This window comes from Falco rusticolus, chromosome 4, assembly GCF_015220075.1.
Source record: "Falco rusticolus isolate bFalRus1 chromosome 4, bFalRus1.pri, whole genome shotgun sequence".
NCBI classification, from domain to species: domain Eukaryota; kingdom Metazoa; phylum Chordata; class Aves; order Falconiformes; family Falconidae; genus Falco; species Falco rusticolus.
In genome coordinates, this window is record NC_051190.1 from 80,543,287 (window position 1) to 80,570,793 (window position 27,507).

Sequence of the window (27,507 nt, forward strand, 5' to 3'; positions counted from 1 at the left end):
GAGGTATAGAGCTGACATATCATTAAATTGCCATGGTATTCCACCTCAGGGAAATGGACAACACGTCAAAAATTCTCTTTTCAGAAGAGATTTATTATGTTTATAAAAGGGCTATTTCAAGCATTAGGCTGGAGGAAAAAAAATCTAGTAATGCCTTTAACCTTGCTGTCCTTTCTCAAAGAAGTGGTACTTGAACTCCTCTACATAAGCACTTAAAACGAACAACGATGTACTGCTTGTTACTAATAGGGCTGCCCTTGCCCTTTTCTGATGGATAGCTGCTCTATGCTGTTATCTCCCTCTCGGCTGCTGAACATTCCCATTATGTTTTGTACTTCTCTTATCATGGAGGAAATTGCGATCTTGCAAAGACTTGAGTGTCTGCTGTAAAGTGCTGAGCGCCTTTGCTTTCAGCTTCCACTACAGCATGGGGTTGTACCCACATCAATGAATAATATGATGGACAATTTTTCCCTTATTCTCTGAGAAGTTTAAAATGTAACTGTTACTATTCAGGGAGACCTACCTGTAATCTGGTAATTTCACATTTCAGATTCAATGACTCCCTGAAGCCACGTCCAAAAGCTCTCACTGATGCGCAGTCGTACTGTCGAATATTGCAGAGCCCAGCATTCTCTAGCTCTGTAATTTCTGGAGCCTGATCTTTGAAGTACATATTAGACAATGAACGTCAAACTCATTCATATGCACTGACATAAAGCAATATGTTTATTTCTCTATCTAACTATGAAAAATATGCAAACAACAAAATCTGGACCCAGCTGAAGAAAGGCATAAATAGAAACAATTTTTATTGTTAAAATGAATCTTAACTTTAAATTACACTTTTGTCTTCAGTTGGAACTTGGATATTATGAAGCAGAGAAAATATTTATCCGATAACCAACATTTGTGGAGATGTGTATTTCTTTCTCATCCACGGTTCTTCGTATCACAGCTGCAGAATAAAATCTAAATGAAATTCCAGCCCTAGTAATAGGAACTGGAAAGGTTACAGTTATGCAATAATTTATAATGGGAAATTTTTTGTTTCAAGACTAAACAAAAGCATGTCAGGTGGAAGTGATTTCAGGAAATAAACTGACACACATTGTAAGACCCAAAAATAGTTTTTATGAAGTAAAATCAGTATTTTGACTTCGAAGAGGAATAAAATATTTCTTATTATTCTCTTACCTCTTTTCTCTATTTGCTTTTAAACAGGTAACAAAAACACTATCACAAAACACAATATTGACAGGTTTTGTTTTGAAAAGGTTTTAACTTTTGTAGTACTTTTTGTATATTTCCAGTGTACCTCCTTAACCAAATTTTTAGTGAATGTCTTTCTTATTTACTGAAAAAAACCACCAACCCTGCCCAGCTCTATTTTCTATACCTCTTCTTTTCTTCACCATCAATTGTGATCCCACCACATCTAACAGTTAGCTTACAGAATGCAGTATCACCAAAACCATCCCACTTACAGTTAATAAACAGGATCTCATAGACTATAAAAAATTAGGGGATAGATAGATGTGGCAGATGCTCCCTGAAGAAGGCAGCATGTGGAAACATTGCTAATCACTTGGGGCAATGCGCTGGATGGCAGACTCACCGAGTGGTAAATTTTTTAAATCTGACATACCAGAAACTAAGCCCATGTTTTGTCTTTTGGAAACAAGGTGGCTGAATAGAAAACAATTATGGCTGTATTAAACTGAAACTAAACTGCTGGATAACGAACAGGGCCGCCACAGGGAACCCTCGACAGCACACAAAAGCAGAAGAGAAAGGCAGCAAAATAAACGTATGTTGCACAAACATTGAGAACATTACTTAATTAGATCTTATTTTCCCCCCCCACTTACCAGACAGCATGCTGCAGTCATATGAGCTGTAGCCTTGAAAACATGCACAGCCCCATTCTGTACATTCCCCGTTGCCACTGCAGAGACTGGGACACTTCAGTGCAGCAAGCAGACTCTCAACCAACCCTTCAAATTCCTGTTGGTTGTAATTTATTTCTTCTAAAACTCTTTTCTCACATTCATTCTCTAGAAGGGCTAAGGAAGCTTCTGCCCAACTGAGGTCATCTTTCAGCAGCAAATCTTTAACACACATATTGATTGCATCCTCTATTCGCCGGCCAAGAAAGCCACCACAAGATCTTCCTATACTGGAATTAGCTATTGCCTGCTGGCATAGTAAAAAAGCATCAGACTTGGTGAGGCCAGAAGGTGTGGGCCAAGAAGGAAGAAACTTCTGGTCTGTGTCAGTGGTATGGTCCTCTGGGAAAAAATAACTATAACCCTCTAAGTCTGTTTGACTAAGACTTTGGAACAGAAATACTGGATGGTATTCGTAGTAATTTTGACGCTTCCTCCTACTTGTAACAGATTGACTTTTGTGAAGATGCCTACTATAAGGGTGAAAATTTCTTTTAATGTCTGAGCTTGAAGTTCCTTCTCTTTCTCTACCAGTATTTCCCACTGAGGTTGCAGAGACACGTGTGTTTACTAGTGATGTTTGGTGAAGTTTGGTTTGATTATCCTTCCTCTGCAGAAGTGTAGATGAATCCGTTTCAAGTGCAGACGAACGTTTCTTTAAGCCTCTGACAAGATCAATAGGACCAAGATACTCAGCAGTGATGTCCAGTCCCGGTATCAAAGAAAGAAATCTACCATTTTTACTTTCTTTACAAGATAGAGGAAGCTCTGACTGAGGAGCTATCTCTAATTTATTCACTGATCCATGTAATCCAGCATCTTCAAGTGCGCAGTCACAGAAGGCTATTTTTCTAGAAGATGTTAAAGAAGCAGGTGTCTTGTCAAACAAGCTATCTCCTGGTGAAATTCTAGAGAAGGAAAAAAGATTAAACTGTATCGGAACTATTTTCATCGTTTTAGTAAAGCATTAATGTTTGTTTTGCTTGTTGTTGTTTTGTACTTCTACAGCACAGATCTGCAGCATACAGCTATAATTAGAGACTGGTTAAATCATAAAACCATGAGAGCAATTTTTAACAGAAGAACTGAGAGGAGTGGATACTTTATGTATACCCTGATACTTTGTTCAAAACCTACTCAAACTAATCTTAAATCACACTATTTAAATACTAATTTGGCACTTCATTTTTATTTTTCTCTGAAATTAATTTTGTAATGTCATTATGGCATTCTAACAACTTAAAAATTTAGAAAGGTTTTTATTATTATTATTTTAAGAAGTTTTTGAGTGTGAAGGAAAGGCTGAACCAAAAATAATGACATTTGATTGAAACAGAAATATTTTGTTACCTCCATTCCTTAATAAAAGAAAAAGGAACATTAGCTTGGTTTGGGATTTCCACCCCGCTTGCAGTGTGATAGTCATTCTCTGCAATTCCATCAAAGGTGCCACAGAGTCCCACTGTATGTCTGTAATCTGAACTGGGTGCCCTAAGTGTTATGCTCATTCCCCATTCACTCACATCAGCACGAACAAAAGCTCCAGAAGAAAACAAAACCTGAAAAGAGATTGACGGTATTATCGTGAGAAATATGATTTTTATTTTACCTAAAAAAACCAGGTATGTTTGTTGGCAAGGAACAATTGGAAAAGGCCAGAAATATAAAGACATCGCATTAAATTCTTGCTCTAGCTATTCTGAATTAGACAAATTTCATTTATTCTTCTCATGAAGCCCTGTAAATAAAAACCCTATACACCTCAACCTTAGCAGGAGCTAGATGGTGCACTATAGGTCCATAAACTTCATCCATCATTAGCAAGTACATTGTGGAAGCTCAGTGACTGGACAGCCACACAGAATCAAAGGTCAGCCGGGCTGCTCACTCTTCGCATGCTAACATATGGAAAAGGATAATTCTGGTAATATGAATAGATTCTTTGGCAGCACCTTCCTCAGCTTCCTTTTTCTCAGCTACGTGATTCCTTGTGTTAGTAGCTTAATATAGAGTCACTTTCTACCTGCAAATCTGATCCTACGTGTTCTAGGTAGCTCAGAATAGCGTCAAGTATTTACTATTTAATTTTAGGTAACTTTACAATCTCTTGGAAGAAATACCTGAAGTCTCAAGAACAAAATCCACTGCAAGTTCAAATACAGTTTCTATAATTAAGTTGTTGTACAAATCTGAGCAAGTCACTTTAATTTTTCTGGTTCCTCAGTATGCTATTAATTTCTCTACTACCTAATGTCATCTTAATATTTCCTATCTGAGGTCTTCAGATGAAGCGCTTCACATAAAAGTTAAATATTTAAAATAGTGTTATATGAATAGCAATCCAAGTTGAAAAAGTGTATCTGTTTTCATAGCTTGTCTTCCAGACCAACTGAGTGATTAAAGAGCAGTTGAGGGCTTCATTTTACATTCTGCTTCATTTGAAGTTCAGTGGAGTCCTACAGCAACTCTTATCTACAAAAGAAAAGCTACAGAAAATAACAAAAGCAAATGTGAATGTTTTATCTGAGGCTTCCATTCTCCAGAGAAACCATCTACACTTCTGATTCTGTGCATGTCACCTGACATACTTAATTATCTGCATGCACAGCCTACCTGTATGACAGTGGCAAGAGTGAAACAGAGCACACAGAGACCTCGATTTGGAACATTAGGGATGCTAAATAAATGCATATTGAATCCGAAAACTGCACCGTTCACGCAAGTGTTGTATACTGCAATTGACAACACTGTTCCAGAAAGGTATGCATGTTGACACATCCTTGGTTTTGAGGACAACATCCTTCACTTATACAAGCAAAACACTGGCCAAAGGACTATACTGTAAAATCAACATTATGCTATTGCTTAACTGCAGAAAATACATGGTTTAGTTCTGAAGTTGATATGAATTGATAAAAATAATGGCTGAGATAACCATTATGTCCACAAGCAATTATTTACTACTTACTGTTACTTTTCTTCCTAGGTAGGATTCAGTGATTCTGACATTGCTTCCTGTTGTGTCTCTATTTATTACAGATAAGTGTGGCTGTGACTCATCTGGCTGACCACTGCACATGTCAAATGCAATTATATCACTTCCTTCTTTGGCAACAAAGCCACAGTTACAGGATGCTGGATAGTGAAGACTTCCACAGTCCCACTGGCGAACATGTACTTCAAAATCTCGAGACGTACTCTTATAGAGAACAAATGTTCCTGTTTTAAAATTGTCATAAAGTCTGAAATCAAAGGAATAGCATGTGATATCACTTTGGTTATAAATAACTGTATCGCCACATGTCAGCAATTTTATCTTAAAACAGACTTCTAGTATTTCATGAACTTTGATACTGCAACTCATTTTCCTGCATTGGAAACACCAAAAGTACAACCCACAAACCAACACACAACTCTGTTCTGAATAAACACCATCATATCTTCCTCTGTGCAGCTCTAAATGAAAAAAAAAAACCAACAAAAAAAACAACCCAACCCACACCCGTTTTATAGCAGAAAAATGCAGAATAAAAGAAGGATCACAAGTGGGGTATATGTAGACAATGGTTGTGAATGGTAACATAACCATGAAGCCACTGCCATTCTTTGATGTCTTTTTTTAATGGTGCTTATGACAGGGAACTGGAGGGTACTTCTTAACCTTTGTGTTTCCACAGCAGTACGCCTATGCAGCAAGAGCAATAAGATGCATAGCAGCGTGCATGTTGGGGGCAGCTCCTAAAAACTGTGTAATTTCCCTTGACAAAATGATTTCTAAAGTCATGTACTTTTAAAAGGTCTGCTTTGTTAAGATAGAGATGGGGAGTGCTTATTCCCAAAGATTTGAAAATTCTGAAGTAATATGAAAATTATTTAAGACAAAACCCATAAATAACGAATTCCTTTTTATTTTTTTCCTTAGGGTTCCCTGAAGCAAGGTTAAAATAGCCAATTTAATGATTCAGTGGTAAGAGGGGGGCAGGGGAGAAAAAAAAGAAAGAAAACGCCCTAAACTTTAGCTGCAAGTTTAATCACCTCTTGGCTATAAATGGCATTTGACAGTTAATTGCAGAGTATTGATTTGCTGTGTGTATAATGGGCCAGCAGACAAACTGCAGCTGGTTACCCTACCAGGACTGCACAGGATTACCCTGTGATTCAGTAAGGACAGTTCCTTTCCGGTTTGTTTCCTCAATTTGTAAAATAGAAGTAGCAACAGACTTTACCCTTAAAAAGAAAGTTCTTTCCCCACAGCACCATGCTTCCAGCCAGACTGTATCACAGTAACTCATTACTTCATAAGAAGACCAGATCACAATGCATCAATGGTTAAAATGCCCAGTGACGCTACCCCTACAACTTCCACAGAAGGGGGAACTGCAAGCTCAGGATAACCCCAGTGACTTTATTATTATTACTAGCCACAGTGCTATCAGAGAAGCAATCACAACTTGTCTTTTAATTTCCGTTATCAAGTTAACAAGAAGAGTCAGGTTGTGGGCTGAACATCCTTATTTGGAGGCAACATATGCTCTTCTTCCTACCCTTCCACTTGAAGAAATGTGTTTCTACTGAGCAGAGAATATAAAAGTCCCAGGTGTGGAACCTGTGCATGTTTTGACACCTTCCATGAATTGCAAACACTTTGAACGACAGAAGCACACCAAAAACATGCCAACTGTGGCCAAGGAAGCTGTCTTCACTTCAGACAGTAATGTGCAAGTGACAGCAGTGAGGTACTTTCAATGCCATTAATGAACTCAGCACAATGTTACACAGACAGGTTCTAGCAACTTGATCCTTACAAGAATTCAGATACTGATACCCAGAAATAGGGAAACTATGCTGTATATTGGAAACACCTTTGCATTGTAGGAGTTTTGCTAATCAATCTTTATCACTGTTCATATTTAATAACTTTTCTATTTCTCATGGTCAACAGATTGTACAGCAACCACTTCCCTAAACAGGAAAACAGTCCATTCGCTTCGCTGTTTTGCCACAACCCCAAAACCTGCATTTAGAAATACAAATACCACAAACACCATCATGACTGGCAAGCTTTTACTAACTAAAACACGTTTATCCTTACTGTCCAAGAAAGAATGTAAAATACAGAGTGCAGCTGTGGAAAACTAGAGGTAACTTCTATCACCAGCACAGATTTTAACTAACTAACTAAGAACAGCCACCCAAAAAACACCCACAAAAGGTCCCAGTTAAGAGCAGCAATCCAGTAATTACCTTCCATCAAACGTAATTATATGAGGGTCAGTAAATGAGTAGCAGTAAGCAGTGGGCAGATCCTTTACTGTAATCTTCAAAACAAAGAAGCACATAGTAAAACCGTATCAGATTAGCAAATAAACCGAATCAGGCATATTATTTATCTTATGATACTAGTTTGTATTCTAATAAATATATTACATTATACTTTTAATCAATCTGAGTAGTTATATCAATATTAAAATGTAAAAAAAAAAAATAATTCAAATGAAAACACGGCATTTCAATGAAAAGCAAACAATGGAAAATTGACCACTTAGAAATCCTGGCATGAGTCAGCGTGTCACAACTGAAACAGAAGCTTCATTAACATCAGCCATATTTCTGGTCAGTTTACAGAGGTTAACATGAAGATTTTCGACCTGTGCACTTTCTGGAACATAGCCATTCCACAGGAAATTCTCACTGGATATAGGTTCGACTGCAATTCTGGTAATTCTGTCTCCATCCTGCACAAAGTCTGTCACAGCAGTGAAATAAATTACAGCTTGACTACAGATTCCGTTATTGCAGGGTTTCTGGAGAAGATCCACATGACAAGAAGAAAGAGCCAAGTTTAAACCTAACTGCTCTTTACCTGTTTCAATGAAAACAAATCATTAGTGAGTTTTCCTCTAAGTAAGTCACATCTTGTGTACTACTGTTAATATAGATACTAACTTATCCACAAACGTTGCCATAAATTAATTATGCATTTTTTTCTTGTGTTTGGTCATGCAAAACCCCCTCTCTACATCTTCATACACACCCCCAAGAAAATGGTTTTGAATTTTCCAGTTTGATAGACATAATAGGCTTGCTAATGTGACATAAAAATGGTTGTCTGCCTAGGCAAGGCTCCTCCTGGGTTTCACAGGATTTGTGCTTGACAAAGTACTACAGAAAACAGTAATAACAGTAAAAAATAAGGACTTCGTGATGGCATATACGATACTTGCAACACAACAGGTCAACAAAATGAACTGAAATATAAATCTGGCAAGTATTACAGTATTCTGTCTATTATCCATAGATGTCAAAAACACCTCCTAACTTCAACAAGCAATGGTTTATGGACACATTCTTCCATACTTTCAGCAGCAGTACATACAGCCTATAAGTATTTTGGTTTAACATTTTAGAAAGCATTTTACAACATAACAGCTTCTCCAAAGGAAACCAGCAGGAACGTTTAGAAAAGCACATTAAACATACAAAATGCAACAAAATTCAGGATCATACTTACCCTCATCAACACTATTTAATGTTAGTGAGATTTTGCAGTCACTTTCAAGCTGGCTAAACTCAGGACAAGGAATAGGAATGCTACTTTCTATTGCCAGTCTGTATTCCTTCCCATCTTCTGATATATCATATGTTTCTGGAAGTATCTACCACAGAAGAAATTGTATTTAAAATGCAAGCTTTATGAGTAAACTACAGCACTGCTTACTAACCAGCTAGGAGTACCGTATAGAAAGCTGAAGAGATGGAATGGCACGGTGCATGGCCTGCTCTGCTTGATCAGGCTTATTTAGATGGTCTGAAGAGCAGCAGCATACTGGAGAGGTGATATAATAGCAAGTCTTGAAAAGGTGGGAAAAAGTGGCAAGGATAAGGAAAAGGCAAGAGTAAAGGCTAGCTAGAAAGGTAAGAATTAGCAAACCACATTAACACCACAAAAATGTATCCTCTGGGTAACTTCTAGAAGCTAAAATACAAACAGCTTGGTGTATTGTCTGGGGGGAATGGAGGGGGAGGCTACCTTACAGACAACAATGTCCCAAAAGAATTCAGAAGCACCATATTTCTCCTGGGATTCCTCTCTGTAAACTTACAACACAGCTCACCACAGATGCATAATCAAAAGTGCAACTAGAGATCAGTAACAGAGGCCTACAACCAAGCACTGTATGTTGGGGAAAATCCTGAGTGCAGCCTCGCAGGAAAACAAAAAATAATGCATTCACATTTTGCAGCATACGCTACAGACTGGCACTTGCATGAGATAAATCTGGGCCCTGACCCTGCAGAAACATAAGCACAGGCTTAACTTCATGAAGGACAAATCCTGAAGTCAACAGGACTATTCCCAACATGTAATGACATGCGGTATGTCTTTCCGGTATTGGGGTCCATTTTCTGGCCAGCAAATGGGTCCCTATAGCTATACCCACAGCAGGAATTAAAATGGGTTTGGAGCTTGGCCTCCATGTCCTGGTTTCCCTCTTTAAGACCAGACCTGGTTGGTCTCACCCTTCCCTCATCCCCACGGTCAGCTGGGAAGAGACCCTAGCCCGGCCACCAGCTGAGCCACACGCTGGGAGACCCTGCTGGTACAGACCAAAATCCTGTCAAATGAGGCAGCAGCAATTAAACACAATGGACAATGGCGCCAGGGCTCAGGTCTGAGCCGCGGCCCTCCCAGTTTACACACACCAGTCAGAGCTGACGCTAGCTGCTGGAAACTGAGGCTTCCACTCTGTGTGTCAGCTGCCGATTCAGCCTTCCTGCACCCAAAGTACACAGGGAGCACAGAAACAACTTTGACTCTTCTGCATTTTGGCAAATTAAACTTCACTGCAGCCAACAACACGGTCTATTTGTCCACAGCTAATACATTTTGAGTGCCTTCCAGTCAGAGGACTGACTATTGCAGTGATACTCAGAAAGATTCCTACCACAATGTAAAGTAAAACATTAAGTTTTCTTTCAAATTTACCTTGATGCCAGCAAAAAATTCCTTGCTCTCAACGGAAGAGCTTTGTATATCTGGCTTCTCCATGAAAAAAGCAGAACTGCTACAGTAGACCTGTAGGGCAAAACCAGCATAATACAATACGTTCTTGATATGAAGTGGTTGTGTGAAGACAAAACCCAGCCATCATAGGTCAGTTTGATGGATTCATCACACCCAGACTTCTGTTTGCACCAGAAGTTACCAGTTGCCAGTGGTGCTGCTTAAGAAAAACATAAAACCAGATGGAGCCTCCTATGACCTTTTCCTAGCATACTCCACCAGTGGTGCAGAGACTTCAAGGCCAACGTTTAACAAGCACCTAAGCCTCCATGGATTTAAAAAATCCCATCTGCAGCATTTCTGCACCCCACAACATCTTGTGGAAAAGCATTCTATACTTTATTACATGTTATTTACTTCTATTTGTCCATTTCACATTTTTTGCCTTTTAATTTTGTTGAGTGACCATTAGATCTCAGATTATGCAGAACAACTGTCCCCTTCTCCTCCTCCTCTTCTTCTTACTATACTTTTTTCCTGGTATTATGGGCCTGGATATTTGTTTTCAAGCTGAAGAATTTACTGTGATTTCCCTCCACTGAACGAGCTCCATGCTACTAGACACTGTGGTTTTGCTTTTGTTTTGTATTTTTCCTTTGTTTAGTTTCCTTTTGAGATGTGTTGACCACACATGCAGTATTTCAGATCCTGAGAAAACCTAGGATTCATAGCAGCTGCAGGTAGTTTATTACTGTGCCTTTCCTTTTGACTGTGAGCAAACACTGTCAGGCAACTATTCACAAAGTCCCCAAAGGATTTTTGAGGATTAGCAATTGCTGTTGTCCATAAGCCATTCCAGCAGTCTGGCTTTGGCTTGAACACACATGCACATGCACACCAGCCATGTGCTTTTTTGGTTTTTTTTATTCTGACCAGGAAAAATTAACCTGTATTTTGGTATATGCAGGTAGAAAATGTATTGGTTTTCCAATGCTTAATCTTATGAAAGTTACCATAAAAGCCTACATCTTGACTCTGCTACCATGGAAGTTAATGCAGGTACTCTCACTGCTTCTGATTTTGAGGAAATCAAACCATTTAAATTCAATCTTAGTGACAAAACCATCAAGCAGCAGCTTATTATTGAATCAGGGAAAAGAAATCTAATGAAACAACAACACAGCTTCTCAAAACCTCTGGTTCTTACAGCCTCTCACTTAGATGCAGCTGCATCCAAAAATCCTCTTAAATTTACTATATCAAACAAAATCACAGTAGAGGATGAAGAAGATGCAACTGAATAAACACTTATCTTCTGGAGGCACACTATACTGTACTGAAACAAACAGTCTCAAAACCTTAAAGGCAATGATAATTACTGATATACTCTGTGGTATGTCCACATTCTTATGGCTACTGTTGGTGTAAACAACAAAGGCAGTATGCTTCTGCCAAGAAAAATTATACAACAAAGTGCGGGAACCCCATCTCTAACAACTGCTAGTGTCTACTGAGTGATGTTTACAAAGATACAGAGATTACAATTAAGTTTTAACATACTCTGTCTCCAAGTCTGACGTTTATCCCATCTAGTTCTAGAAGTGAGAACATATGAACTGCTGTTTCATGTTTCAGTTCTTCTTTGATACCTTCAGGAGAAAGTCTTGACCAAGTTACAATGAATCCAACTGAGTTGTTTGCAAAAGGAACGCCAAAGGTACACCTCAGGTAAATGCTGCCTTTGATTAACTCTGCTACAACTTCAGGAACAGCTGGTAGTGGTGGTGACACAGATGGAGATGGTGTAGGAGTCAGGTTACCTAGTCAAACAGAAGTGTGGGTTTTGCTTTTTATTCTGTGCAAAACCAGTATCAGATGGACTTACATTGACACATATTTTTCCAATTAATACACTAATAATATTTATCTTTTTTGTAGAAATATTACATTATTGCTTACAAAATTAGAGAAAATGTGTATGTTCTTTTTATTAATTACTAAAAAGAGAAAAAACTCTTTATCAGCCTTTGATTATATTCTAACCAATAGGAAGGTGCTGAAGGGAGAGGGCGGGAACCAAAACCAAGGGAATAAAACACAATTAATTATTTTACCAGACAGGAGAGAGCAACATGCAAAGGAATTTGCCTGACAGAAGAATATTTTATTTACTTATAAAGAAAGGGGTAAAGGGGGGGGGGGGGAAGGACTAGAATAAGCAAATGTATGATTTGTAGATTCATCTAATATTTTGCTCCCAAAGAATCAAAGTAATCTGTACATCTGCATTATTAAAATTACTCCTTAACATTTTGGTACTTATTCTGAACATTATGCTTAGAAAGTACTCTTGTAATTCAAGCCCTGAAATTCCCTCCGAACTGCTAATTTTGCAACAGACCATGCAATACTGTTGATCATATGAACATGTTTTTATTCTTAACAGAATATGACTAAATGTTGACATTATTGGGTCACAGATGCACAGAAAATCTTGAAAATCAAAACCAAAATACTCACTGCTACAGACACCTTGAATTTCCATTCCCTCAGGATCACAGGTCTCTGGCTTTCCATCTGAAACAACTATAAATTGTTCTTAATTTGTATTTTCACAAAGAGACAGAGTATCTCACACAGAGACCAATGGTCTTAGATTACTGCCCTTATGTTAAAAATACATCAAATATCAGAAGACGTTAATTGAAGTGTAAATTAGCAGAACAGACACAATCTTGTAATCTGATCCATATACAATTATGGTAGTAGTCCATACAAAGCCTTCTGTTGGAAATCACAGGTAGGTGCTATACCTAGGAGAAAAGGTATAAAACATTTGGCCACCTCTACATCTTTTATGCAGATGTACCCAGCAAATATTTATAGATGTTAGTGAATGAAAAGTAATTATTCTCTTGAATATATATATTTGACTCCCCAAATCCACACAAGCATGCTTATTCATTAACTGTAACCCTGGACAGCCAAAATTCAGTGTGGATCAGCTTTGAAAAAATCATCTTTCCTACAGGACCTAAGAAAAAGTGCTTGTGTACTGCTATTGTTTAGTACTTTTAGTGTTAAAAAAAAATGTGGAACTTTGATTAAACAAGAAAATACCAGTGCATTTGTAACATGAGTAGAAAGAGGTTAGCCACTCCACTCAAATGAAGTCAAAAAGGCAGCAGCAACCCTGAAAACCCCATTCACCAAAAACGATGAAGAGCAGATTCTGATGTTCCATACTTCAGTGATACATTTAATTCCTTAGCACATAGAGAGACTGTTTGAAAATATGCATCACATGTTAACAGCTATCAAGTGTTAATGAAGAAATCATAGTACATGTGGTAACCTGGATACAAAAAGCAGCACAAGAGTACAGTGCACTTTGCAGGTAAACACCACCTTGAAAGAGGGCTTTTAAACTTAAAACATGCTTCAGATTCACAGTATTTAGCAGAGCCAAACCAGACAAGTTTCTTGTCTACATTGTTTTGAGGCAGTAAAATATGCCAGCTCCCCACGTAAGTTTTTTTTAATCCTTCATTTTTATTTTCTTCATGAACCATCATCCAAAGTAAATACAAAGTCCTACAGTGCAAGAGCTCTTCATTGCTTCAGTCACATACATGCTGAAATGTCCCATTTTTGGCATTTTTCTTCTTTCAGTAAGTCTTTGGAAAATATGTCTGAACAATTGTACCTAACGGTATAATCATGGGCCAATAAAGCACCAGAAAACCCACTGACAGTTTTGCTTTGAAAGCAGTCAGTAATAGAGAATATGACAGTACATATAATACAGTAGATGATGTAGAAAAATATTGCTAGTAGTGGTGCAGTACATGAGCTAAGAAGAATTTCTTAGTACAGTAATTTGTCATTACTTCACAGTATTTATAACTGTAAGGATTTAACCATGCCTTCCTCAACTTATCTAAAACATCTGGCATGAACAATGAAGTACTGAAGTTCTGAGCTGTGAACACCAGCACATTTTTGCAGCACAAGGGTCCAAGACAACAGCAGACACTGCAAAAGGACTCCAGTTCTTATAACACTAATAAAGTGTGTATCAGTAGAGCATTTCTATGTTGAATATTCTTCTAGCAACGATGTGTATACTCTCCAGAAAAATGATAGAAGAGATACAGTGAGAAAAATATTCCTAATGACATAAATATATTTTGGTCAAGTTCTTAAAGAAAATTTTCTCTGACATAATTCTATGCATATTCAGTAATGGGTATCTGAGAGTATAACTGCCATTGCAGGTACTCTGAATTTTGACTTCTAGAAGTGTCTTATATACCCACCTCTTTATATGGAAAAATCCAATTCTTAAGTTTCTGGGCTCTGAACAACAGCTGAGCGCTAAATGTAAGTTACAAAGGGGTGGTGGGAACCCACCTTACCGTACCAAACCATTTTTCTATCATATCAATATTAGAAGTAAGGACTGCAAGAAATTGTAGCTTGTGTAACTATTTCCAGGCATTTCCACCCAGCCAAATACCAGGGAAACACACTTGTAAACACACACAGATGAGTTAGAGCACACATTTTCTCACCTTCTGCACAATACCCCATGCATCCTTGGGTGGGCTGCAGTAAGTAAACAAAGAAATCTCCGCAGTTTCTCACACTGACAGGGATTCGGAAAAGACAGCAGTCTTTTGAAGTGCTGAAGAAAAACTGCCATGTAGCACAAGCTGTTAACTGTTTCATCTCACCAGGTCGAGGCATGGATTCTGACTCTCTCAGAGACAACCAGACAGGGGCTTGAGTACCACAATGATTCATCTTCAGCACCAGAGAAAAACATCAGAAAATGGTTAATGCTATGTCAAATTGTTGCTGTGCTTTAATGCCAGGAGGTAGGTATGTATTCAATTAACTTCCTGCATGAGCTTTTAGCCAAGTTTAGATAGTATAATTGAGGGCTTGCCTACTTTCCTCCTCAAGGTTGAATACAAATACACACAAAAGAGACTAAATCCTTCTTTGAGTCTAATGAATTTGTGTTTCTAAAGACAGGCTATCATTTAGTGCCTGAAGAGCTTAACCGGGAGCCACACCTGAGTGTTTTGCCCCAAAAAGCTAACAGTTTTGTTATGGCTTAGTGAGTTACTCTACACCCATTAACCTACAGTAACTGTGTGAATGCTATCAGAGCACAGCAAATACAGCACAGAACATACATACACGGAATATCAACTGAAGGTGCTAAAGCTGACGCGTTTTATTTGCCCTTTGACATGGACTGAAGGCTCATCTAACCTCCTGGATTTCTTCTGAGATGTGGCCAGATGATGCAAGGTTACCGACTTGCAGCCCTAGCTGAAAATGCAAGACACCTGAAAAGCCCTGCCTTTCAATTCCCCACCTTTAGAAATAGATAGGCTTGTAGCATCCCCTGTAACAAACACAGCAACCCTAAATCATTTGGTGTTCACAAAGCAGTGGGTTTCACAACGTCTGTAATTGACATGCTGATTCAACGGGTGATTTAAGAGGACTGTTGTACCCTCTCTGGCAAACAAAAGCCTTGTTCAGTGCTTTTCCTTATGGAGTGGGAACAGTCATTCACCCCTCATCACTGTGCCTATGTGAGGTCTTCAGGTAAACAACGCTGCCATACAGGTCACAACTCAACAGTAGTACCAATCGTGGTAACCGAAGTGTAAGTCTGATTTAGTAGACACCAGATTTACCAGTTGGATACAGAAAAATGAATCCTGAGAAAAGAAGACAGAGAAGGAATCTGGTTCATGGGTTACCAGAATGAGTTAAAGATCACCTCCTGTCTTTCACGTGCTGCAGAAAGCAAACTGAAGAGAAAGAACAGAACACAGTGTGTTAAAGCAAGCATTCAGAAAATACTTACATGAAATTACAAATTTGAAATTGTGAGATTTTGAGAACCTCTTCTCCTTCATACATCGCCTGAAGTATTCCTTTCTTTAACTTGATAGTGAAACAAGTATACCAAGAGGTCTAAAGACTACTGCGGACTTATTGAGCAATTACTCTTCTCAAAAATACACTTTTCTCTCTTAATCTAGAATACTTGAGCCCACCACCAATACACCAGAAAGAATTAATGAGAAGTAGACAGAAACGAGATGGATTGTTTGATAGTCTGAATCTTTGACAAGGATTAATATAGCTATAATAAAAGTTCTCCTAAAGGGAAAGAAAGGAGGAAACTTCCCAAACAAGAAGACATCCATTTTAGTTTGCTTTTAATGTTCTGACTTTGAGATTTCAAAATAAATGTCTCTGTTTTGTCAACAGATGCAAAGAAGCATATGTCACTGCGTAAGTTTCATTTGCTGAAGTTTTGATTCAATCTCTTTCCAACTGTAATCACCTGAACTCTTCTGTGTTAGGATGGTAGCCTATTTTTACCAAATATTTACTAAGCACCGGGAACTTCTGTCAGATTTCTAAAAGCTTCCTAGATAATCTGAGGGGGTATTTTGCTAGTCTAACCTGTCTAACCTCTGTTCTGAAAAACTTCCCCCGCCCCTGGTTTATCATGCTGGTTCTTTGCATTAAATTATCCATTTCGAAAAAAATACAACTAGTTAATTCATTTGTTTGTATTAAATCTAATGAAAAGCAAGTTCTTTGGGAATCATACATTTTGCTAGGTTTTTGCAGTATAAAAGCCTGGATAACAGTAGCCTCTGCAGTACAGCCTGCAGTGAGCCTTTGACTCAGCTGCACATTAAAGGTATTTCAGTGACTTTACACTGCTATAAAGATTTAATAAAAAATAAAATAAATAATTTTAAAAACAAGAGTGGCTGCTATAAACTCAATTTCACTTGATTAGTATGTTTTAACTGTTTGTATTATTTTAAAAGTGTTTTGTTGTTGGGCTTTTCTTTTCTTTTTCCTTTTTAAAGAGACTGTGACCAGGCAATTTCAATTCATTAGAAAAATCACGGGTAAAATATTCTCATTACTTTTTTTTTTTTTTTTTGAAACCAAGGATATGTCTTAAAATGGGAAACTACAGTGCTGTATCTCCTTAGAATATTACAATTACAGCAATACTGGTGCACTCCAAAATAAAGCATTACAAGTCTAAGGTATAAATTTTGCAGGTAACTCTTGTGTCCTAGGGGACCTGCAGATGACAAGGCAACTAATCGTCAGCTCTGTTAGTTGAAGTCATTTTTGAAGTAATCTCTTCCCTCAAACAGAAATCACTTTAAAAGCTCCACAATTACTGGATGCATGTGGCTGCAAGACTTTATACCTTTTTCACATGGCCTTCCTAACAGACTGACAGTCACAAAGTTGCAGCTTTACAACACTATATCCCTGCTACACTGCCACTGGGAAAATCTTCTTTAGCACAGTGACTACACACGGTAGTACTCTAAAAGGGATGTAATTTATCATCCTCTCCTATTGCCCACTCAGCATACAATTTTCAATGCTTAAGACTTAATTATCCAGCTAACACATTTTAATATACTCAAGTATTTAGAGAGAATAGGTACTCAGTATTCCTCCACATCAGTCTCCCTAACGGTATTCTTTTTTTATACCTATCCTACTGAAAAATTCTGAAGAAAAATATGTATTTCTCATAATAAAATTAGTTGTAACAATACCTCCACACACTTGGTTGGCATCTCAGCAGGCTTATCAAAAATCAAAAAGCGATACCATCCTGGTGTTAGGGAATGGTCACATATTAAATCCTGAATAGCTGATTGTTGGAGGTGGGATGAATCAAACTCAGTGCTTCGGTAAGGGCTCTGCAGGATCTGATGTCCACCAGGAGAGCATTCAAGAACTGTGGAACAAGAGTATTGTGAGTATCAAGATGGAATGCCTAACAAGTATGTTAGAAAAGATGTTGAGAATTTTTAATAGGAAAATAAGGATGTATCGCAATATGATGTGAAGCTACTTTTACTGAAAAAAATACCGAAGTCTTAGCAACAACAAATAGGTATATTAACACTCTAAATTTAAAAGACTTCATCATGTGGAAACTTCCACTTCTTAAAGTGGACAAAAAATGCAAAGTAATAACCACATCAGGCATTTACTCTAGATCTAAAAACAGTGGCAAGGAATATGTTTATACTTTCTCTCCAGATTTTGACTTTCTAGTTCTACTGATGTTTATGAAACCTAACAACCTGATTAAAAATGGGGTGTCAGATATATGAGAGGATCAAAATCTTACCACAAAATAAGTAAGTATTATCCAAAGGCCTTTTGTAAATAGGCTACCACTTTACAGGGTTCCTATGCGTGAGATTAAGAAAACCCTCAAACAGATGAGAAGTAACTGCATACAGTTTGCATGTATATGTGCAGATCACAGCAAAAGTGTGTCCGGAAATGGGTAGGTATTTAGCTACACATTTTAAGTCAATTTGCAGGACTCAGATGCTAAATTTTAAATAAAGTAAATACAAATTATCAAACACATTTTTGGACATCTAGGTGACTATGTGGCCTCAAAAGAAAATAAATCTCAAAACGGATGATAGATAAAACACAGGATCAGAATCTGAAGAGGTCTTTATGACTTTTTTTTTTTTTAAAAAAAATGGAGACTCATTCAGAAATAAAGTAGCAAATACCAGTATTTCTGAGTCTGATCTGGCAACTGAAATGACTCCTGTCAAAGACAGTGACAATAGAAGCTCTGGATGATGGCATATTTGTGTGCAACGTAGTGAAATACTGAAATACTTCAGTATTTTCTTGCTCAGGAAAATGCTTGGGAAGTGAAAGTAGGGGAAAATAAAAGTAGGAGAATGTTTATAAATAAATGGCATTTAAAATGTATCTATCCATCTACCTTGCTTTTAAAAATGGATACCAGCTGATGCTGACTGTGAACAGAATTTCAGGTTATATTAAATGACACAGTTAATGCTTGCCTCTACTATGCTACTAATGAATTTTAAAAATGCAGCTGTAAGCAAAGCTCTATAATCTTACATTTTGAATATTAATACTCTGATATTCAGGTTTCGCTCCCAGGTTTTTTGTCCTGTTATTTTGCCTGGTGTAATTATGTCACTTATAAAAACATATATTGGTTCAAAACCTGCAATAATGCACCATATTCCACATTTTTAATGTCATTGTCCAAATTACCACAATTATAAAACAGTTTCAAAATCAGGTAACTGCCCTCCTTTAAATGGAGAAGATGCCCCAGTGAAAGAATAGACCTCCTCTCTTTCAAGCACTGTGTAAGAATCCTGCAGTCTTTCAAAACCGCAAGATTTAATCTGATATGGCTTTAGGCTACCCAGGCGGGTAACAATAGCTTTATCTTCTATCCTCTAAGGGCAGATGGAAGTCAATGTGATTGACTGTGCCACCGCTGTGCTTCTGAGTTGCTTGTAGTAGTAGCCTGTAGGCTATTCGTGTCCCTACAAGTTGACCTTATTGAGAATTTATCCTTCATTGGAATTTGAAGAAAAGCCCTTGAAGAATCACAAGTCAGCCATGTGTGTTATTGAAATGTTTTCTAAGCAAGCTACACCACAAGCAGTTTATGAACCATGGTAAAAGTTTCCTCCTGTCTTCTATTTTTTATTGGAATTCTCCCTTTCATAGAGCACCCTTGTCAGTTTTCTCTACTGTAACTAAATCATTCCTGAAACTATTAATATCTGTTACCTTTTCCATTAATAAATCAAGGCAGACATGAAACAAATCTTTATTTTCTTTTCCTTCACAGTTTATTTAGATCATCATTTGACAGATCTTTAAAACAGCTGACTGTACTCACTTGTAATAGGGTTATAAAACCTACTAAAGATCAAATTATAAGTTTCTTACTATTACGCACATCACTTTAAAATGTCACCCAGCTCTTTGTGTATTCTTTCTTCCTTTTCAGAAGTATGCTAAAACCTCATGTTGCGTAACACTGGTTGATTATTTTTTTTTCTTTTCCTTACCCATTCTGCAAGACTACTGAAAATAACTGCCATCATCAATAACACAAATTAAAATATTTTATTACACATCTGAGTGTAACTGATGTGCTGACTAACTCTAGCAACACCAGAAACAAATAGAAATGTCATATTTATGGGCACATACACAAGAAATGAATGTTGTGTTCTCTGTGAAAAAGTTACTCCTGCAGACCAGATGTGATCAAATCACAGGCATTTAAGAGGGGAGTTGGCTAAATCTTCCCCTGAAATCATTATATCCTTATTCAAAATGTATTAAAAAACCAACGTTGATATAAGCATTCTTTCAAACTTCATTCTCAGAATGACAAATACCAGTTTTGCCGTAATGCTTCAGATAAGCTTTGCCTGTGTCTAATACCCAGCAATTTTCAACCCAATGAGTCAATTCAGTCAAATCAGGAACTGAAAACAGGGTCTAATAACTTGAAAGTGCTAAGGAGGCTTACCTATAGAGCAAACTTACCCAACAACTCTGCCTAGTATAGCAGGAACATTAAAGTATGGGAAGATGTATGTGCTACTGTTGACTTGACTTCATCCACAGTCTCAAAATATTCTGACATGTTCTGACACAAAATGGAAAAAACATGCTAGTTTTAACAGAATTTATCATTTAAGCATGATTACTCTTGATAGAATTTTTTCCATATATATGGGAGTATTCTTTTTAATTACTTCTTTTTGGACCTTCAAATGTATTAGTGATTTAATAACTTCAATTTAAAATACTTAGAATACTAAAATTCTAAGTAAATAATACACAAGTGAATACTTGAGAATTAAGACCATGAAATTCAGCCTCCTTTGTAGATAGTGCACCACTGGTTTAACTTAGCGGAAACACACACGACAGGCTATGAGGAGAGACTTATTTCTAAAAAGTGAAACTCTCCCATTTTATTTGGAGGTCCAGACACTACATACTGTCTGCTGAAAAAGCAATCTGTCTTGGGAAAATACGCAGGTGTTTCTCTAGAATTTGAGTTTACTTATCACATTCTGTGCTTCCTTCCACAGACACCCTATATACTGTATATGGCTCTCTACATGCCAGGAAGAATTTGATGCTGTATTTGCTTTTTCCTGAACGTCTTCGGGATTAATGCAGTGAGCTTTGCCTGGATCCATCTAAGACCTATTTGGTCCTGCCAGAGAGTGAGAAATGTGATCCTAAGCCAGAAAACAATTGGACTTCTGCAACATCTTAAACACAAGGATAGCTCTCTGCCAGAAGACAAGCCTTCTGGGAGAGATAAAGACAAAAAAAATCTCTGCCAACACATTGGGATTTGTATCATGACTACCACAAAGTAGGTCAGGTAACAAGTACTCTGAACACCACACCTTAACCAAAAGTCAACGAGTTTCTTGAAATCAACACAGGAGGTCATTTTCCACAAAGAGATATTGAAGTGGCTCCTGACGACTGCCTCAGAGTCACCAAGGTGGAAAACAAGTTCCACAAAGGAAGGACTTTTCAATTCCCTGTTCACATCTCTGTTCCAATCCATGTGCAGAGAGAAGTCGATAATTTTCCACCTGTCCATAGTGTTTCCAGCACTATGGAGCAGTCAGGGACTGAGGACTGCTGGGTGCAACCCTGAGTAGAGACGGGAAAAGGAGCCACTCGCAGAATACAGGTGGGCAAGGGCCGAGTGGCAGGGCAGGCAGCTCAGTTCCTCAAGTACCAAGAGCTTATCCATTTGTATCTCCGGCTGCCCAAAGGCCAAGGTCTGGCAAATGACTACAGATAAACAAATAGTGCCATCAGTCAGCGCCCACTCTGATCCTGAACGTGCTTTTTCTTGCATCTACTGACTGCCAAGGATGCGGCGTATGAACATCCCAAGGCAGAAATTAGAACTAGGGCTGCATTTAATAGAAGTGCTCAGGTGCATCTGTGGATTTAAATTCTTCCAAAATACTGAAACATAAAGAAGTTCACTTTTTGGAAGAAGCTATCCTGAAATAATTATTTAGGGTAACACTTTTAAAGCAAAATGCAAAAAATTACTGCAACTATTTGCCTAAAAGATACCATTTACTTGGATGAGACATATAAAAGAACACGATCACGAGCATAGTGACGACAGCATTGCAGTGCAATTGGACACATGAACACTCCTACACACGGCGCAACGAAGAAAACAAAATCAACATGCACACACTAAGCAGTCTTTATTACAAACCTTATCTGAGCAGGTCTTAAAATAGTTTTTTAACCACTCACGTCCACACCCTCAGGGGTGATTTGTAAAGGCAGTAAATAGCTGCGTAACCTTTAAAAACCCGTAAAATAGATGCTTATAGAAAATTTTCTAGTAGTTGTCAATGTAATACGCTGTTACCGACTCCTTATGTGTTACTTCTCTCAGAAATCGGAAACGACGCAGACACGGCTTTTGCGGAGGTTCTGCACAGCGTTTGGCAGCGCTGCCCGGCGAGGGGCGCCGGGGCACTCCCAGCCGGGGCACTCCCTCCCAGCCGGGGCACTCACGCACTCCCTCCCAGCCGGGGCAGCGGGCGCGCCACCCGCCCTGCGCTGCGCTGCGCACCGCGCGGCTCCCCCCGCAGGTGCCGCCACAGCCGCAGCGCTGCCCGTGCAGGCAGCGAAGCCTCTTCCGGGGGGAACAGCTCCGTGTAACGACCGGGCTGGAAAGCCGGGGGCACCGGGGCGGGACCGGCCCCGAGCCGCTGCCCAGCATCCGACCCGGCGAGCGCTGCCGGCCCGGGGCCTGCGCCAGCCCCCGGCGAGACTGGGGGCGAGCGCTGCCCTCCCTGCGCCGCCCGCCCGGAGCAGCCAGCCGCCCGCCCCCGCGCCCTCCCCTCAGCGGCCGGCGGCGATCCCCCGCCCGCAGCCGCTCTCCCCCCGGTGCCGGCCCGGCGCCGCTTACCTCGCTGGCGGGGCCTCGCCGCCGCCAGGCACGCCAGCACGGCCGCGCAGAGCCAGAGGCGGCGGGCTCCGGGGGCGGCCCCCGGCATGGCCCCGCCGCGCCGCTCCGCTGGCTCCGCGCCCCTCTGGCGGCTCCGGGCGCCCACCCGCGCCTTAGTGCAGCCCCTCCCTCGGGGGTCCTCGCCGGGGCCCGGCCCTCCGCCCTCCGCCCGCCTCCCTGCCGGCCCCGGCCCGGCCCCGCCGGGGGTCGCGGTGGGGGCTCCGCGCCCGGCGCATGGCGCTTGGCCGGCGGCTGCGGCATGTGCCCGCGCACGGCGAGAGGGGCTTGGGCCCCGGGCACCCCCCGCCCCGCTGCTCCGCCGGGGAGGCGTTCTGCAAGAAAGCGAACGACACGCTCGGTGGTTCTTGCCTCGGTGAAGAGGATGCTTTTCGGTGCCCCTGACGGACCCAGATCTGTCCCGTGTGGTGGAAGAGCAATGCCCTTCTGTCCTCTGGCCCTGGATTGTATTTATTTTCTAATGTGCGGTAAAATGCAGATTCAAATAGTTTCACATTGTTTGCTGTGAATCCTTTGGTCATTTCCTTAGATCACCAAGAGCATTTTATACTTCAGCTTTAGAAACAATTGCAGCCTGCCATGTTTGATATAATTAATGCAGAAGGAGCTTAGCAAATACTTAAAAAGAGTTTCAAGCACGCAGTTTTCAAGGCTTGCTGGGAGATGCTCCTCTCCAAAAGTATCTAGCAGAGGACAAAGAGGTAAAACCACAGTATTTACAATTTGGTAGTGCCGGTAATTTTCTTTGTAGTCCTGAGGTTGTGCACACGCTGACCTTCGCACACACTAAGGTGTACATCGGTCCACAGAAATGTTTCACATTCTCTGTAGGATCTGTAGACCGAAATAAAAAAAATGAAAGTTGCAGACACTAAAACACAGCCTACTGCCATCCACTGAACAGCTGCAAGGGTAAAATGTTCAGTGAGGCCTGCTTCCAGGAGGTACTGCCCTGGGCGGCTCTTTGCAGAGCAGGTTTCCCTGCAGAAGGAGGTATCAGGGCTTGGAGTCAAGGCAGAGACACAGCAGCCTTGTGTGGGTGACCTCAGCCCTCTTTTGCTCACACACCCCCAGCTTCTTTATTGCAAGTAGTTCAGCTCCATGATGACAGTTTTTAAAAGGAATTGCTGGCACAGCTTGAGTGTTTATAAAGAAGACAAAAAGAAAGAGGTATTTTACAAAACAAGTTACAAAATAAGGCCCTAGAAAGAGGGATGTGAGAAGCTTTGACAAAATTTAAACACCAAGCTACTTCTTTGACCCCTGCTAGTCATGATGGAGTGGTATTTACAGCAGGATTAACACCTTTCATCATGGATCATGCAGGAGGCTGAAAGAGGTGGCAATAACAGCTGTTGGAGTAGAGATACTTTTCATCTTTTCTGCACTGGTTCTCCTCTACCAGCTCCCTCTGCTACTATCAGCCTTGTAGCCTCTTACGGTGCCAGCAGAGCAAGAGCATCTTGTGGTTAAAAGAGCTGCCAGCTTGCCAAAAGTAGTACTCAGTGCTCACGGTGACAGAGTTGTGTCAGCAAGAGTGGATTTATGAAAAATGAAAGTAATTCTAGGGTAGCCTCATGCTTATAGTAGAAGTATAGGTCTTTCCATCATGTTCCTTTTCAGAAAGTGTTAGACAGTAATTTACATAGTTTTAATTAAGTAAATCATAGGCTATGTAAAATCCGTTTGCACTACTGAAAACACCTCATTCACTTACGATGGAATATGAAGTCAAACTACAATTTTGTATGTGCATATTATTAAGTAGCAGGATGCTTGGGAGAAAAAAACAAGACTCTCAAATGGAGGAAGAATTTAAGGTACTGTAAATGATTATGAAGTTTAAGTCATCACTTTGTGACTAGTTTAAAGTTCAACTAAAAACATGACACAGGGAACATTGTTTTCAGTACTAGACATTGCAGCACAGAGCAGAATTTCCCAGAGTGGATTTTATGAATAACAGTGAAGAAAGACAGATGCAAGTTTCATTTTGAAAATTATTGCAAGGCTAACTTCCAGTTTAGTAATCTCAGTCTGTTCAGTAAAGCTTTTAAATATTTTAAGATGGATTCTTAAATTTTGTCTATGAATTATCTAAATGGGGTTTTTTGAACAAAGCCTAAGTAGAAGTGCTTTTGCTGACTCAGAACTGACTTATTAGGGAGGGAAGAGCATAGTGATAACTCAGAGAAAACAGACGTGTTGGATGACAAGGAACAGGGATTTGGGCAATGCTGAAAATAGGGTAATTGCAGAAGTTTAAAAAATCAGGTAAAAGTAAAGGTGGCTCTGCTTGGTGCTGCAGCTAGCTTGTTCTGGTTTAATGGTTATCTGCTTAAGTTTGTGACTGTGCAGTTCTAGTGTGTGTTTAACAGGAATGCCAGGAAAAATGTGAAAGAGAGGAAAGGGAACTTTCAGGAGCACAGCCAATGTAGCAACTTCTTACTTTGTCTGTCACTTCTATTGCCAGCATGCTAGTGTGATCCCTGTAACAGTGCACCTTATACCATGGACTTATTATATATATTAAATACATGTCTTATACAGTATTTAACAAGGTGGTGTTAAATTACATTTGGGGGAAGAGTCTAGAGTGGGCAGCAGGCAAGTGGATAGCAGGCTGATTAAAGACAAAGGTGTAATATAGCCTTATGTATTTTAGGTAACTGAGTCAGGAGGAGCAATCTGCAGTGTTTGCCAAAATGTGTACATTAACAAATATGTGTGTGTCGCTCTTCAGGTATGAACTGGAAATGAGAAATCACCTTTGAGTTTTAGAAGTATTTGGCTTCAGACAAAGCCATGAATGTTTTTTGTAGTTGTATCCAAGCCCTAAACATAAAGGTAAATAAGGGGATCACCTAGAGAAAAGGCAGTGCTTGTGGTAGGTTACTTTGAATAACAAGTAATTAGTGTGAATGCTGGCCCACGAGAGAGGAAGCAGGGGTTGAGGGCTGGGAGCAGCAGCTGGGTGGGTGGATGCTGTCCTGAACAATGAATCCCTAGCTCTGACAGTTAGAGGTTCTTAGCAATATTTTGTAAACTAAACATTTAGAGACGATTCTGATTAAGCTAAATTTGCCCAAAATATCCGATTTATTATATGCCTTTTCTTGCAAACTGTGTAGCTAAGAGTATGAATAATTATTTCTTTAGCTGAATCCTCTGTGTTGTACCATTAAGCCTCTCTGTATTGTAGGCAAGGTAAATCTGAATAAGCCCTTTAAACCTATGTTGCTGTATTTGTTATCTGTGCAGAGACAGAACACGGATGATAACTCCAAATAAAGCTGCGAGCAGAACTTGGAAGCTGGGAGAAATTTCCCTGCAAAGCTTCAAAGGGTTATTGTAGTAATGCCAAGTGCTGAATCCTTGGAAAGAGTTGCCTTCAGCAGATAACACCCTTCCTGTAAGGAGCAGATGGCTGAGAGAGAGCCCACGGCTCTGGGCAGATCCAAAAGCATCAGAGATGGATGAGTTCTCTGGCACTTGCCTTTTAATGTTTTTAGTTCTTTCTGTTTGTGTAAATAATTTCTTTTCTATTGTGCCTGTTCATGTATGTGAATGGTAAGTGAACTCCTTTTTGAAACAATAAATTGTTAACATTCTTTGTCTAATCTAATCAATTCTGTCCTTAAAGTCAAATTCCAATCTTCCTTTCAAATTGCGGGTTGTGTGACTTTTAACATAGCTAAGGTTCATTTGATTTAAAAACATGGTTTAACAGCTCTGAAACGAATATCCTGAAACATCACTAGGAAGACACTCTAAGACACATTGCTAGTTCCAGTTCAGAGTGAGATATTTGATTCTATCCCCCATTCCTATCTTTGACACCAAATATATAGAAACAAAGAACTAGTAATGATCATATGCATTTATTTATTTCAGTCATTCTGTGGCCAACATTACAGCATTACAAGAGGTTAAATTTACTCGTGTTTATTATACTGGTGGCTTTTTCTGAAAACTGCATGGCTTTTGAGTGGCATTTGTTTTGCACAATGCTTTTAAAATTTGTAGAGGGTATTTTTTAAACTGCCATGTAAATGTACTCAGCGTTGACAGTCTGTTTAGCTTTCAGAAGTAATGACATCTTGAGTATGTTTTAGCTCCTAATTCTCTTTCATAATTGACCTCTTGTATATACTATATTTGACTTATGTGGTAAAGGACTTCAGTGTAAAAACCTAATGTAATTTGGCTTGGATAAGCAGCATGAATTTTAATATAAATCGTAGGAAATCTATCTCCAGGAGTTATTAACAGCCAAATAAAATCAGTGGTAGGCTTTCCATTACCTTCAATTGTCTTTGGATCAACCCCTTACACTCTTATGATTCTCTGTATTACATTGTGACTTGAAACTTAACTCAAAGGTCTATCAGCTGTATTTACTCAGAATATTTTGAAGTCTGGAAAGTCCCTTGGCTAGTGGAATATTGATGGAATAATCTTTGTTTTACCATACTGAACTGTGGCACTGACACGTAATTACATTGCTCAGTTGCCTGTGCTACAGCTCTCAACTATTTATTTGTTCTGTCTCCCATGCTGTTTCCCTTTGCGTGTGTACAGCTTGCTTAGTTGCAATTCTAAAAAGTAGGAAAATATAG

The 27,507-nt window shown here is 39.4% G+C and overlaps 1 protein-coding gene across 1 annotated transcript in view; it reads right to left on the reverse strand.

Moving 5' to 3' along the window:
- VWDE (von Willebrand factor D and EGF domains) overlaps window positions 1-22,967 on the reverse strand; it is a 44,425-nt gene extending 21,458 nt beyond the window's left edge. The window contains exons 1-13 of the mRNA XM_037386876.1: window positions 22,832-22,967; window positions 17,589-17,773; window positions 14,529-14,760; window positions 12,475-12,540; window positions 11,515-11,774; window positions 9,937-10,026; window positions 8,461-8,605; window positions 7,598-7,812; window positions 7,194-7,267; window positions 4,918-5,191; window positions 3,300-3,508; window positions 1,872-2,857; window positions 527-663 (exon numbers count right to left, since the gene is read on the reverse strand). Coding sequence (XP_037242773.1) covers window positions 527-663; window positions 1,872-2,857; window positions 3,300-3,508; window positions 4,918-5,191; window positions 7,194-7,267; window positions 7,598-7,812; window positions 8,461-8,605; window positions 9,937-10,026; window positions 11,515-11,774; window positions 12,475-12,540; window positions 14,529-14,760; window positions 17,589-17,773; window positions 22,832-22,919 — 2,961 coding nt within the window. The 5' untranslated portion in view covers window positions 22,920-22,967. The remainder of the gene's footprint in view (window positions 1-526; window positions 664-1,871; window positions 2,858-3,299; window positions 3,509-4,917; window positions 5,192-7,193; window positions 7,268-7,597; window positions 7,813-8,460; window positions 8,606-9,936; window positions 10,027-11,514; window positions 11,775-12,474; window positions 12,541-14,528; window positions 14,761-17,588; window positions 17,774-22,831) is intronic.
- Window positions 22,968-27,507: the final 4,540 nt, after the last annotated feature.